Source organism: Podarcis vaucheri, assembly GCF_965113315.1.
Source record: "Podarcis vaucheri genome assembly, chromosome: 4".
Lineage (NCBI taxonomy): Eukaryota > Metazoa > Chordata > Lepidosauria > Squamata > Lacertidae > Podarcis > Podarcis vaucheri.
The window spans coordinates 105,650,075-105,665,658 of record NC_138762.1 but is presented as its reverse complement, the minus strand read 5'-3'; the positions used below and the strand labels follow the sequence as shown (position 1 = coordinate 105,665,658).

General features: G+C 40.9%; 1 protein-coding gene across 5 annotated transcripts in view; it reads right to left on the bottom strand.

Annotated features, from left to right (window-relative positions):
- KLHL1 (kelch like family member 1) overlaps positions 1-15,584 on the bottom strand; it is a 152,094-nt gene that overhangs the window by 24,210 nt on the left and 112,300 nt on the right. For 4 of the 5 annotated variants that reach the window (XM_082221415.1, XM_082221417.1, XM_082221418.1 and 1 more), the window contains exon 8: positions 2,576-2,738. In XM_082221415.1, coding sequence (XP_082077541.1) covers positions 2,576-2,738 — 163 coding nt within the window. The remainder of the gene's footprint in view (positions 1-2,575; positions 2,739-15,584) is intronic. The other variant, XM_082221419.1, reaches the window with a different exon arrangement.

Below are 15,584 nucleotides of genomic sequence, written 5' to 3'. Positions count from 1 at the left end.
AAGCTTATGTCTATAGGCTTCTAAAAACAAATTATCATCAACACATGAAGGTTGAGGGGTGGCCATAGAATCATCGAGTTGTAGAGGACCCTGATGATCATCCAGTCTGACCCCCTGCAATGCAGGAATATGCATACAGGGATTGAACCTGCAACCTTGGCGTTATCAGCACTACACTCTAACCAACTGAGCTATCCAGTGCTGAGTCAGTAGGTGCAAACCTAACACCCACATACCTCATCTATGAACACACGCTCACATGATTATTTTATCTTTTTTTCTATCAAGCTATTTTTTGAAACACCATAAAGAGACCTTATCAAAGTGTCAAAGAGTTTAGTACTGAAGTCCTAAAGTATCTGCCGTAGAATATTAGTTTCCAATGCTGGAAAAATATTCCCACACCTCTAGTATAACGGTCTGGTTTGTGATATTAAAGTCCATGCAGCAGTTGGCGTGTGAAGCAGTTTAAGCACTTGCACGGTGTTGTAGCATGTCTCAGGTGATCAATTTTTACAAATGTTAGCCAACTGACTTTCCGAAGATCAAACAGAAATAGGTCCTGTGATTTCCCAAGTTAAAGAACAGTCCACTAACTATGAGAAGCTATAACTCCCTGCTTTCCTATAACATTAATTTTACACAAAAAATACAGTAAAATTTCCTGTAGGCAAGTGTCTGTATTGCATACAGTTATCAATTAAAGCCCAATGACAGGTGTTGTATCATACTAGAGCCACAATTCACTAAGACCAGACTCAATTAGACTGAACCTGAAAGAAGTGTTCAGAAGAGAAATGGAACCAATATACGGTACTTTTGGGAATGGCCTGATTAAAGGAACTTTCTGACTAAGGGCATGTTCACACTGCGTGATAATGTACATTCGGTGCTGGATGCAAGTACCTTAGGGGAGTGCTGTACACATGATGTCAGTTCCGTGTTGTACCTGTCTCACACTATTTGTTGCTGTGAAAGACATTCTGTTGGTAGGGCTATAATCCGTTTTGTGCAAGAATGCAATTCTCATGCACTTGCTACACACATGTGTACACAAGGGAGTGCTTTTTCAGGTCACCTCCTCTTGGGGCAGGCCTGCTGATGCTGCAGGGATGTGCCACTTCCCCTCACAATTTAACTTTTCTATGAATGAGAAAGGTAAAATAGGAAGGAATACAGACACTTAGCTACCTCTACAAACAGATTTATATCCTTAGTCTATCAGTATAGACTTTTAAAAGACTGCATTATTAAAAAAAGAGGTCTGTGGATCGTAGCTGGTGCTTTAGATGTGTTGTGTTAAGGTGTGTACAAATGCAAACTGCTATGTACAAAAGTGCACTGTGGGGAAAAGCGACTTCTGCATTTCAAAGGCTACAGCCTAAGGATGCACTCCTATCACACTTACTGGGAGAAAGCCCTAATGGACAAACCAAGCCTTATTTCTGAGGAAACACACATAGAATTGGATTGCATGACTGTAGTCCAAAGCATATTTACCTGGAAGATCTGAAAGCAGTGAATGTTGAAAAATGGTAATACTGGGTGTTAAGCCGATAGCTCCATTAGTTCCTCAGTTTTCTGATGCAGTCACCCTCCCACAACCCAAATCATGTAGGTGGTCTTGCATTTGCATCTTCTGTTTATGTGCACCACTGGGACCTACCACTGCCAGACCAATTCCAGAGCTAGTTTATGCAAATGATGATGTGTCACATCTGCCGTCTTTGATGACAGAGTGTTTTGTTCTAGATAAAAGAATTCCTTCCAGTAGCACCTTAGAGACCAACTAAGTTTGTTCTTGGTATGAGCTTTCGTGTGCATGCACACTTCTTCAGATACATTGAAAGAGAATTCACCAGACCCTTATATATAGTGACTTCTGTCTGGTGACTTCTGTTTCAGTATATCTGAAGAAGTGTGCATCCACACGAAAGCTCACGCCAATAACAAACTTAGTTGGTCTCTAAGGTGCTACTGGAAGGAATTTTTTTTTATTTTGTCTCGACTACAACAGACCAACACGGCTCCCTACCTGTTTCGTTCTTGGCATCAGCAATTTATTAAGATAACGTGACAATAACATAAATGAAAGAAAAAGATTATAAATAAAAGGAGAAGGAAAATGTAAGACTGCAAAACTACTGGGAGCAAAAGGCATAGACATTGACACAGTGTTGCCATCTACTCCCATAACTGCTACTTGGGCTTGAGAGATGGGAAGAATGAATAAAGATCACATTATAAAATGCAAGATTGTATTTCAGACACCATTTAGGAAATATGCAATTTCTTCAAACTGCAAACTGCAAACTTAATTGTGAGATTTTCCCTTGCACTTTCAGGTCTGTAAACACTATTCTAATTATGCACAGGCTCCATTTCTGAAATCTCTGTTCTTGGCATAAGCCATTGTAGTCATGCTTGTAAGTAGCAGAAGAGCACCTTGAGTTTGGAATTTGAAGAGGTAATTGTGATATCTAGTCAATGTAAGAGGCATTGGAACGTTTCTGCCCAAGTATGTCTCAGTAATTGATAACTGTACCACTTTAAACCATTATCCCCCACTACTCACTTGCCATTTAATGCTGCCACACCGACTGTGCTTCTGGCAATAGACATGCTGGCTACAAAAGTCCACTGCTGACTTTGGGGGTCCCACCTCTCGACTGTGTTCAGATAGCTCCAACCATCATGGCCTCCAACTGCATAAATTGGCCCTTCGAGAACAGTAACTCCTAGAAAGATAGTCAGAGGAAGAAGATAACAATATATCCAACAAATGAAAGGCCAGCTCTGTAAAGGCCAACATGCATGGACCAATCCAATAGGTCAATCTGCTTCTCATATGGCAGTAAACCCCTATGTGACAGCATGTGGGGCTCCTAGAGGAATGCTGGCTGGACAATCCTTGCCTGAAGGGACTGTGCGAACTGACGGTTCCACTGGAATGGGGCCTAGGTAGCCACCAATATTTGCATGGCAGTGGCAGCACTCTTGCAGAAGTTGCATGGCGTCCATTTGATGTAAGAACTAGGTGGGAAACTGGCAAGCAGGACAAAAAAAAACAACCCACAACAACCTACCTGGTTTCAGATCCCCCAGAAACTGGTATTCAGAGGCATACTGACTCCAACAGCGGAGGCAGAACATGGCCATCATGGCTAGCAGCTGCTGCTAACCTTATCCTCCACTAATTTGTATAATTCTCTTTTAAAGGCATCCATGTTGGTGGCGACCACACACCCCAAAGTATGAAAAAGTACATTCTTTTATCTGTCCTGAGTCTTCCAACATTCAGATTCCTTGGATGTCCATGAGGACTAGTGTTAGAGGGAGAAAAACATTTCTCTATCCACTTTTCCCCTGCCTTGTTGACACTCTCAAAGAACCCTAATAGGCTCGAGAGATAAGACTTATCCTCTCTCTTCCTCCTGCCCTCATAGGACTCCTTCCTTCCCCCCCTTTTCCTTTCAACTGAGAAAGAAAGGGGCAGGGAAGTTGCAGGAAGGGCTGTGTAGCAGCAAAGGGGGGATGCACACACCACGGGAGGAGTAAAGGTAGGTGAGATACCTGACTCAAAAGGGGTCTAGCCCACCTTGAAATGGAGCCAGACTTCTCAAGCAAGAGAGAGTTAACATGCCAAGCCCCTGCAAATTCTCATGCCATCTCTAGTAAGAACCTATGATTTGTCTTACTGGATCAGACCCAAGTCTATCCAGACATGCATTCCGTTTCCAACAGGGGTCTTCTGGGCACACCCAATCAAGGCGTGAAGGAGAGGGTCTTCCCCTGTTCTCTTTCCACAGCATCAGAGATTTCTTACCCTCGTAGAATGGTGTTTCCTTTAGCTTTCATGGCTAGGAACCTTTGATGTGTCCCCCGCCCCAAGCCCAACATAATTATTCAAATTGCAGCAGCTGCATGCATAGCAACCACATTCTCACAGTTTGTCTTTTTGCCACAGTGAAAGTCGATCTGCAACCCCAGCGACAGCTTCTCATGCACAGCTCATAAGAGGGCTGCCATGAACATTGGTTCTTGGGCTTGCAGAAAAATAGTATACCCGAGATATATTGCTCATTTTCAGACTTCAGAACTCCTGACCCATCTTAAACAATTCCAGGTTTTGTAATGTTAATAGCATTGGTGATTTTAAGTGTTTCTCAAACCTCTCTCCTTGAGATAGCGGAAGATGGGTTTTCTGAGGCAGAACAGTAGCTTGAGAAAGACAAACTGTTTCAAAGATAGCTAAGGCTAAAAGTCCTCTTTTCGAATGAACTTTTCGGTTCATTTCTTTTAATAGCTAGAACTCAATTTATTTTTAAGTAGTCTGTAGTGAAATGTCAGACTGTTGTTCCTATTAGCACATGGTAGCACCTCTGTTCTAAGGCCAAAAGTGCCAAATTCTATATAAACTGTATTTTTTTCTAGTAGGTGCACCTGAATGTGGGACAGTCCCTTGGGATTAAACACTGCTAGCTGCCTTGACAACTTCTACCTGATGTGATGATTCCTCACTTAGTCATACCCATACCTTTTGGCAGCTAATTTATACCTGGGACCTGTTGGAAGGTGTTTTTTATTAGAGGTTTATTCAAATTATTAGAAGTTCTTTGCTGAATATTGTACACAGTATACAGCTGCACACTGAGTTGGACACCATATTAATGTAGCAATATACTTCTCCCTGCAAAGATCATAAAATTGTTCATGATCAAAGCACATGGACTTGTAGTTGAGAAACTGAGATCACCTGAGTTCTGTTGCAGAGCTTTGCTCTGTGAAGGAAAGCTGCATAATAATTCATGGCATAGCATGCACTCTGCATGGAGACATTCATGCTGTATAGATATTTTCCTGCATAATTCACTGAGGTTTAGTACTTGCTCTAGCCTTTCATCAAATGTAAAATAAGAAATGGCTGTATCTGAGATTCAACCTTTTATTGTCATGGTTTTGCATATCACTTTTAAAAGTCATAAGGTTATTGTCCAATGTGTGTATCGAACTCCTATTTCTATGCCTTTTTTTTACTTCACCAAATGGGCTTTAAAGTATTCCATTGACTCAGAGAGCAGATGCCATTGCTGAAACAATATATCTGAATTATTTTAATTACATTTGTAGGGTTTCACATTTTTCTGGAGCAGACATGAAAATTCTCTTGACGATGCTATGTTAATCTGAATTTTGTTCTCCTAGATGGCAAAATGCTTGTTGTTCTCTTAATATTCCTCTCACAGCTCTCTGGAGGCAGTGATCAACATAGTACACAGACAGAGAATGGACTCAACGCCCAACTTATATCTAAACCATCCATGGTACATCTTTTCCCATGAAATCTCCCCAGGCATATTATTGCATTGTTCTTGTCAGGAAGTCATTCATTACTTTATATTCTAACAGAGCACTTTTGTGGCGGTTTGGGGCAGGAGGGGGAGAATCTATGAAGGAGTTACTGCCACTTCTTACACCTTGTGGCTAGTGTGGCAGGGGCCTTTTTGCAAATACTTCTTTTCTCCAGCTTTCCTTTCCATTGACGCAAACGATCGAGAACTATTATTGTTCTTATTCTTGAAACCAGTGCTTTTTCTTTCTCCAGAGAAAAAGCTGCTGGAACACCACTTCCCTCAGAAGACTGACCCCAAAGAGGGGCAGCATGGGGGCTTGCTCAGCTAAGGTGCAGCTTTCCCGGGCACCAGCCGTTAGCTGGGAGGCAATCACTCGCCAAAGCTCTGCTGCACCTCTGGCTCAGGAGGAGAGGATATCCCCATGTGGGGTCCAGGGAGGGTCTCCTCATGAGCCAAAGGCACAGTGGGGCTTTGATAAAGGTGGTTAGATCTCTCCCTGCACTTTTGGTGCCCACCTGAGAGGTGCCAGAATGCCATCCTGGCACATTCCAGCTGGAAAAAAAAAGTCTTGGTTGAAATTAACTATGCCAACTCCAGAGCTCGTGCACTTATTGGATCTTATTTGACATGTTAGGGAAGGATGCACTTTTTAGTTCATATTATTCTAAAATATGTATATACCACTTTCCCAGGCAAGGTCCACACATGGCAGCTTGCACAGAATAAAAACCACAAATATAAAAATTATTACTAAAATGAAGAATAAAACAAGATAAAAAGAAATGCAGTCCTAGCTTGTGTTCACTGAGAATACTGATGGATGGGGCCGGCCCAAGAACTTTAGGCACCTGAAACAAGATAGACCACTGACATTTTCCCCTGCCCACAGATCTGGGCCCATCGCCGCTGGGGTGGGAGGTTGCCTCACCTCACCTAGCCTAGCTAGGGCAGTAAGCTAGCTTAGGGGCTGCAGGGCAGACCACATGGCACTCCTTCTAGCGACTTTCCAGCTGCCTCACTCTGCCTCATGGTAGGAGCAGCCCTGCTGATGGATGTGTGTGTAGATTTAATGTACCTGATTTACATTTACAGTCGTGCCTTGCAAGACAAAAAGAATCCGTTCTGTGATTCTCTTCGTCTAGCGGTTTTTTCGTCTTGCGAAGCAAGCCCATTGACAGATTAGCGGATTAGCGCTATTAGTGCTATTAGCGGCTTTTAGTGGCTTATCTGCTGATCGGATCAGCTGATAAGCGGCTTAGTGGCTTAGAAAAAAAGGGGGGGACTAGCAGGAACTCGCAAGACATTGTCGTCTTGCAAAGCAAGCCCATAGGAGATTTGTTTTGCGAAGCACCTCCAAAACGGAAAACTCTTTTGTCTAGCGAGTTTTCCGTCTTGCGAGGCATTCGTCTTGCGGGGCACCACTGTATGTGCATTTATGCCCACAGAACTTCAATGAGGCGTAATGGGGGCTCTTTGAGGGTACAGGTGTTGTTCCATTAACAGAGTTTCTCTCTAAATATATAAAAAAATTGTCCAGTAGCACCTTAGAGACCAACTAAGTTTGTTCTTGGTATAAGTTTCCATGTGCATGCACACTTCTTCAGGTACATTTTAAATTTTTTATATATATTTCGACTGCTTCAGACCAACACAGCTACCTACCTGAATCTAGAGTTTCTCTCTGTCTGCCACTGTAGTGGCACACATAACATATTCCAAAGCCCTCACTCTTCAGCTATTTTTTATTTGTAGAATATTCATTCTCTCTCTCTCTCTCTCTCTCTCTCTCTCTCTGTATAACAAGTCTGCGTGTGTTTTATTTAAAAACAGAATTCTGTACTACCAATAGGAAAATAAGTTACATCAGGGTTTAGTTATACAACTTCTAGATTTCAAAAAGAAGTTATAGAAGAAGAAGGGAAGCTGTTGAAGAAAGCATATAGTATTTTGCTAGAATGGGAAACAAAAGATGAGGTGGTCAAATCGGTTATGATCAAATGGGCACAGGACAATAGGACATAATATACAATTCGAGGATTGGGAAAAACTGTGGAAAGTAAATTTGAAATTTACAGATTGTTCTCTCTTGAAAGAAAATTATATGAAAATGATGTATAGATGGTATATTACACCAGTACAGATTGCAAAAATGTATAAAACCAGGTCAAATATATGTTGGAAATGTAAAGAAAAAGAAGGGACTTTTTATCATATGTGGTGGGAATGTAGTGGGAAATTTTTTAAAAATGGGAAATGATATACAATGAATTGGAAAAAAATGTTTAAAATGACATTTGTAGAAAAACCAGAAGCATTTTTGGTAGGGATTGTAGGACAAGACCTGCCAAGAAAAACAAAGAATTTATTTATATGTGCCACAACAGCGGCAAGAGTCTTGATAGCACAAGAATGGAAGAATGAGGAAATCCCAAAGAAAGAAGAGTGGCAAGAAAAACTGATGAGCTACGCAGAGTTGGCTAAATATAATTGCGGGACAAGGACAACTGTGACTTTAAGGAAGAATGGGAGCTTTTTACAAATTATCTAAAAAGACAACAAAATGAACTGGACTCCTTGCCAGGTTCTGAATAAACATACACAAATTTATTGGTTGATAACATGTTAGATAGATAATGTAGGGATATGTACAATTTTATAACATGCAGAGAATAATATGGGCTGAGAAATCAGAGAGAGGAGCTGAGGGAAGTCCTTGGTGAGGGGAGGAGAGAAGGAGGGAAGGGAGGGGGAAAGGGGGGAAAATTAATGTAAGCGATTATATGGTTTGACAATTTCTTATGTTGAAACTGCTAATAAAAATATTTTTTAAAAAAAGAAAATAAGTTACATCGTGATATGTTTATCTGGGTAAATAAATAGCTACATCTACAGAAGATGCTCCTTATACAGGTTTTCTTTATTTAACAGGAAATCTTAATTAAGGGTAGTTTAATGTTGCTGAGAGCTTTTATTAAATATGTGGGCTCCCAGGGCTTTAAAAATAAATTAAAGAAGCATCTTCATTATTCCGAAAGTAATAAACCTGCAGTGGTTGTAAAAAAAAAAGTAAAAAAAGTCACATTGCTCAGGCATACTGAAAGTTCATGTTGAACATCCCAGAGACTCAATAATTTTATCTGGACATTTAGCATATTTTATGTTCCATGTTTAAACAAAGTGTTGTAGATGCACATAATAAAAATGCAGATCAAAGAGACACAAACGTAAAGTTAAAAGCAAAACAAAAGAGAAACCTGTACAGACAAATAGAAAACATGACTTCCTTGTTCTAGTTCAAATCAGTGATTTTTTCTACAGCTCGTGTTTACATTTCACAGAAAACATTGGCATTCCTCTACATCAGGGGTGGCCAACTCCCAAGAGACTGTGATCTACTCACAAAGTTTAAAACTGGCAGTGATCTACCCCCTTTTGGGGAGTTCGGGTCATTGTTGTTGAGCTATTTTTAGGGAGGAGGAAAGGCCCGCTTTTTGGGGTGCAGGGCAAAAATGCTGAGCTTTTCTTAGGGAGCCACAGTTGTTCAGCTTCTTTGGGGGGAGCCAGTGACCTACCAGTGATCTACCACAGTCGTTCAGTGATCTACCGGTAAATCAGGATCTACCTGTTGGACGTGCCTGCCATGAATGAGGCTGTATAAACTTGGGAAATGGGGAACTGTGGTTTGTTTAAGATCTCTTGTTTAAAGCTGTGGCTAGTGAGAATAACATTAATTATTCCAGTTAATGAGAATTAGAGCTTAAACTGGGGATGGGACACTTGGCTTTGTAGGGGAACAATCCTATAGCAAGATCTGCTGCAATGAGCAGGATTAGGATCTAGAGAGGATCTCTGGTTGAGCCTGGAAGTTCTTGGTGTAGTTGGGTTGTTGTTGTTGTCATTTAGTCATTTAGTCGTGTCCGACTCTTTGTGACCCCATGGACCAGAGCACGCCAGGCACTTCTGTCTTCCACTGCCTCCTGCAGTTTGGTCAAACTCATGCTGGTAGCTTCGAGAACACTGTCTAGCCATCTCGTCCTCTATTGTCCCCTTCTCCTTGTGCCCTCAATCTTTCCCATCATCAGGGTCTTTTCCAGGGAGTCTTCTCATGAGGTGGCCAAAGTACTGGAGCCCCAGCTTCAGGATCTGTCTTTCCAGTGAGCACTCAGGGCTGATTTCCTTCAGAATGGAGAGGTTTGATCTTCTTGCAGTCCATGGGACTCTCAAGAGTCTCCTCCAGCACCATAATTCAAAAGCATCAATTCTTCGGCGATCAGCCTTCTTTATGGTCCAGCTCTCACTTTCATACATCACTACTGGGAAAACCATAGCTTTAACTATACGGACCTTTGTTGGCAAGGTGATGTCTCTGCTTTTTAAGATGCTGTCTAGGTTTGTCACTGCTTTTCTCCCAAGAAGTAGGCGTCTTTTAATTTCGTGGCTGCTGTCACCATCTGCAGTGATCATGGAGCCCAAGAAAGTAAAATCTCTCACTGCCTCAGCAGTTGGGTTATGTTGGCTTAACTCTTACATCCTCCGTTCAGCTGGAGTCGCACCAGCATATGAAACCCTGATCTCAATATAGTCCCCATAAAGTATAAATACATTTGGAAGTAGCTTTAAATAGTGTTTCCTCCATTTGTTTTCCTCTCATTTGTCTATTTTACCCTCTAACTCTTTTCCTTATGATGAGGTGCTAATGCTCTTTTTACGTATACTCTTTTCCCCCTTTTGTTTATCTACCATGTCCATGATGGTGTGTTGTTGTTTTTCCTATACACATTGATTTAAAAACAGACACAGTATCAACAACAATGTTTTTAATTTCTTTTTTGCTTTTAACTTTTTCTGATTTTATTGCTTGGTTTTATATTTATAAGGTAAGGGTAAAGGTAAAGGTATCCCTGCCCGTACGGGCCAGTCGTGACCGACTCTGGGGTTGCACGTCCATCTCGCTTAAGAGGCCGGGGGCCAGCGCTGTCCGGAGACACTTCCGGGTCACGTGGCCAGCGTGACGAAGCTGCTCTGGCGAGCCAGCACCAGCGCAGCACACGGAAACGCCGTTTACCTTCCCGCTATAAAGCGGTACCTATTTATCTACTTTCAAACTGCTAGGTGGGCAGGAGCTGGGACCGAACGACGGGAGCTCACCCTGCCACGGGGATTTGAACCGCCGACCATACGATCGGCAAGTCCTAGGCACTGAGGTTTTACCCACAGCGCCACCCGCGTCCCTCTATTTATATATCGTTATAAATCATTGTGATATATATTGATAATACAGCAATATATAAATACTGTTATGAATAAATAAACCAAGCAGCAGTGTGGTGGGCAAGTTTGCTGATGATACCAAATTGTTTGACGTGGTTAAAACAAGGCATTGTGAAGAGGGTCAAGGTGTTCTCTTCAAACGGATGAATTGGCAGTAAAATGGAAAAGGCAATGCAAGCAAGTGATCAGTGAGGAACAATGGGGTAAGAGATCTTAATTTCATGGGGTCTAAATTAGCAGTGGCTGACCAGGCCCAGGACCTTGGGGTTATAGTATATAGCATAATGAAAATAATGAAAATGCTGACCCAGTGGGAGGCAGCTGAGAAGCAGATTAATTCCATGTTACTGATAGTTAGGAAAGATGCTTCACAGAGCACTGCAAAGTTTGCAATGTCTTTATACAGATCTATGATGAGACCACAGTTGGAATACTGTGTACAGTTCTGGTCACCTAACCCCAAACAGAATACTGTAGATCTGCAAAGGTTCGAAAATGGGCAATCAAAAATTATCAAGGGGTTAGAGCAGCTCATCTATGAAGAAAGATCACACTTGGGGCTTTTTAATTTAGAAAAATAGTGTGAATAATGTAGGATGTGATAAAAATGGATAGGGAGCTATTCTACCCTGCCCTTCTCAGATAAAAGAAAGTCCATATTCACTTGTGCATAGTTAACTATGCATCCAAAAGATGAAGTTATGGCCCAAAGTAATAACGTTATATATATTTATTTCCCCCATTTTAAAAAAGGCAAATTTTAAATGTGTGCTGTCTAAAAGTCCATGCACCTTTTTGTCTGTAATTTGACATGCTTTATCCACAAAGGATGTGCTACAATGCCTCGAAATGTTATCTTCTATCAAAAGATGGAAAAGTTATAGCCATTTTTTATTTCCCAAAAGTGAAGGGGAAGATTGTTTTTTGGCCATTCAGTTATTTCTCCTTCTTTGCTCTTACTTCATTTTATCATATTGCTCCCTTCCACACACACAGCACAGTATTCCAGGCCCTTTACTGTTGCTGTTTCTTTTATTGCTCTCCTGAATCTATTGACTGCATAAGGAATAAAGATATAGATAGATGCATATTTCTCTCTGCACAGCTAATAGGGAGCCAGTTTAGATTAGAGACATAGCATGAAGGGAAAGGAGTAGATTCCATGCTCCAATGCTATGGCCCTGACTGAACTCTCAGCCCTCCCAAGGCTGCTGTTAGCAAAAGAAAAAGATGTCAGGAAATGAATTAATTCATCTCCCACATCACATTAGTTTGGCTATAGAATGTTTATCTGCTGTGCCATAAAAGAGACAACCATTTGTTTGAAAGAGCAACCGGGCTCACCTATGCAACAGAGCTACCTCTTAACTCCTGAAGAACAATGAGTATCTACAGAAGATATATATCCTAGAGAAAAATGACTACTTTGGTTAGTCTCTTGGCATTAGAAACAGGCAGAAAATAAAAGGAAGTATCAACAGATCAATTGCGTGAAGTGTCCCATCTCAGCTCTAGATATCAGCATTACCTGAAATGACCTCACCTTGAGGTCACGCTGTGCTATATTATTTACAACAACAGGGATCTTGGATCACCAACACAATTTCTGTAGCCAAAAATTTAAAATAAGATACTTTCATTGGTATGGCTTTAACAAAAGGAATTCTCTGGATTTCTATAAGATTAAGCCATTATACAAACACAGTACAAAACACAGTTAAAAATATTCATTTAACTAATGATAATAAACTAGTCAAAGTACACTTAGGTGTCACATTGTTTTGTGAAACAACTTGGTGCACCCGGAGCTGTTATCTTGGGTAGAAGGGGAGAGCTGAAGAAGAAGAGGCAACACAAAGTAGACATGGCCCCACCCCACAACCTGGTTGGTTAATGGGGAGCCAGTATAGTCCTCGGTGCATGGGGACAATAGCATGTAAGGAGTAAAATATATACAAAAGAAAGATAATTCAGTTGAAAAGAAGGGTCAATACATAGCTCCTAGACTATATCACTCATGTATAGGAGAATAGCATAGCAGTGTACTTGCTAATAGTAGTAGAAGTAATTTTATGGATCCTCTGCTTTTACAAATACCAGGTAGTCAAGCCAAACCAGGCAGAAGTATATGCAGCAGCCTGACTACTGATCAACAGTTCTCCAACCCTTAATTTAGGGGAAGCTTTAGTCTGGTAGACTAAATCTGATAGTACTACAGAACTACTCAACAATTTAAGTATATATCATAATATCTAACCCACCCACCTCCAACCAAATGTCAATTGCACAAGAAAACCTATATTATGGAAAACTAAAACAGCAATCCTATATCCACTTTCTGGAGAGTAAGCCCCATTGAACTCAGTGGTACTTATTTCTCCCCAGACATATATAATATAGCATTGCAAAGGTATGTATTCTAGGCGCTGATTTCTTTGCTAATAATCACTGTCTGTACTTGTTGAGTCAGCATAATAAGCAGGGATTATATCCACATTTCTGTTGGAAAATGCTGTTGAACTCTAAGAAATTGCTGATAAGAATATAAATGATTGGACTATGTCCCTATTGCACAGTGATTTAATACACTGCAAACACTGACAGACCTGTTGTTAAACTGCTATAGGCTGTGATTAAAAGAATAAGAAAATGGAATAAGAATATTGCTAACTATCACTAGACCTTGATTTAAAATGCAATACAAATTATCTTGCAGAGATTGAAAGGGTTGTTAAAGTTATCTACTGCCAATTAAATGAAATAGACTTATAAAAGGAAGAAATTTATGGCAGAGGAAAGGGTATTGTGCCACGGCTGTCCTAGAATGGTAAAACAACGAGAGAGAAATCCATTGCTAGGAATTAAGCTGAACTTTTTGTACAATGCAAGTTGTGAACAAGTTTCCCAAATTTACTTTTCATGAGAAACAATGAAATGAATTTTTATATTTCTCTCCAGGGAGAAAGCAGAGAAAGCAGAGCCTTGCAAGAACCTTGCTATAAGGGAAACAAGCAATTTAAGCCCCTGGATACATAAATATGAGTCTAGAATTTATTCCTCTTCCTTCTTCCAGCTCAAAGTCCTTCAAATCTGGGAGACCTGTTCGTTGTCCTTATGTTAAAGAGTCAGCACCCCCTAGGGTATCCCAGTTGTTAGAGAGGTTGGAAGGGAAGGGTAACAACCATCATAATCTTTTGCTGTTATCCCATCACAATGTGCTGTTCAAAGCTATCCAAATGGCGTCTATATTATTGTAACCACTGCTGCAAAATATTTTCCGCTAAGCTTTTTTCACAACTTGCATTGTAGCAGAATCATAATCCATACATAGTTAATGTTCATGATAGTTGCATTTATTGGAGGAAGAACTACAACCTTAGCACCTGGAAAACTAATCCTTGAACAGAAACACTTATTAAAAGTAAGATTTCCTAGACTGCAGCCTCTCTCTCTCTCCTTCTGAAGATCTGGTGCTTCCTTTTACTATAGACATTGATCATTGAGCTCATATTGTCTCTGACTGGGAGCCAATTCTACAAGGTGTCAGCTAAAGGTCTCTCCCAGTCTGCTGCTTGAGAACCTTCAAAAGAATATGCCAGGGACTGAAGCGGCAACCTTCTAACTATAAAAAATGTGTCTGATCACTGAGCTATAGCTACAAAGACCTTTCTTTGAGTGAAATAACAATCCATCATTTAGAAGCTGAAAATTAAGGCAGTATTTTGAAGTTCACCTACAAGATGTGCAATCTGTTATGATCTTCTGTTGCATGTGCAAGGTATACAGTTATTTTAAAAGCCAATTATGCACCCGTGCTATTATATTTGGTGTCGATGAACTTAGTAGATGTGAACAAAGACAGCTGCTTTCTCGTTTAAAAAATAAATAAATTAAGTGGCAAAAGAGTTAGAATAGGAAACTGAACATGAAATTCCTCTAGTTAGCCAGCCACTCCTTCCTTCAAGATATTCCATTTTAATCCCCTTCTGCCTGCCCATTAGATGTTTTACCATTAGGCTTTTTTTGGGGGGTGGGGGGGTACTCTGCAAACCTTGGGACTCTGCCAAGCCTGCTGATACCCACCTGTTGCATACGGGTGGTGGTTTTTTGACTAATCCAGCACTGACACCTGAACCCTGGAAATAGAGGGAATGTCTGGTAACAAAAGAAATACTCTGAAAAGGAGGATTGAATAATTTAGGGATATCTGGGTAGTAACAGGATAGTTACTGAGTCGAACCACTGGAAGCTTATATTGGCCCCTTCAGGTGCTGTTGGACTCTATGAGATCTAGCCAGCAAAGACAATGGTCGCAGGGGGTGGGAACTGTAGTCTAATATCCAGAGGGTAACAGATTAGGCACCCCAGGGTTTTTTAAAAAATGATATTGGAGGGGTGAAGGTCAGGATGACCAATGGAGAGCCAGGCTAAGGACCTCTAAAGCCAGGCTAAGAACCTCTGAAGCCATATTATAGAGCCATCTAAAAAGCTAAAAGCACATTTCTCTTTCTCCTGTTTACCACTTTGCCACCTTTTGTAGAGGCAGCTAGCTTGCAAGGATGCGGTTAGGGTAGCTTGCACCTGAGGTTAAGCCATTTCTGAGAAACGACCCCTGACAAACAGGACGTAGCTAACCGCCTAGAGAAACTGTCAAAACCACAGGACGCAGTTCTAGGAAACACCAGCTAGGGGTATTTCCTGGAACTAATAAATAGGTTAAGCAGTTTATAAGCCAGTAACGCCACCTAGTGGAATAGGCAACTTGGAACCGAAAGGACACACCAATTTATTAATTGGTTGAGCTTTAATGAATATGCATCAATGACCATAGGAAATTGTCAATCATTGGCTAAAGGGATGCCAAGGGGCTGAACTGTGCTTTGCAAAAAGGGTATATGAGTTAGCTACCCCCAAGGAGGGGTGGGCATTTCCTCATTTTTCTGAAATGCACCCTTTGCT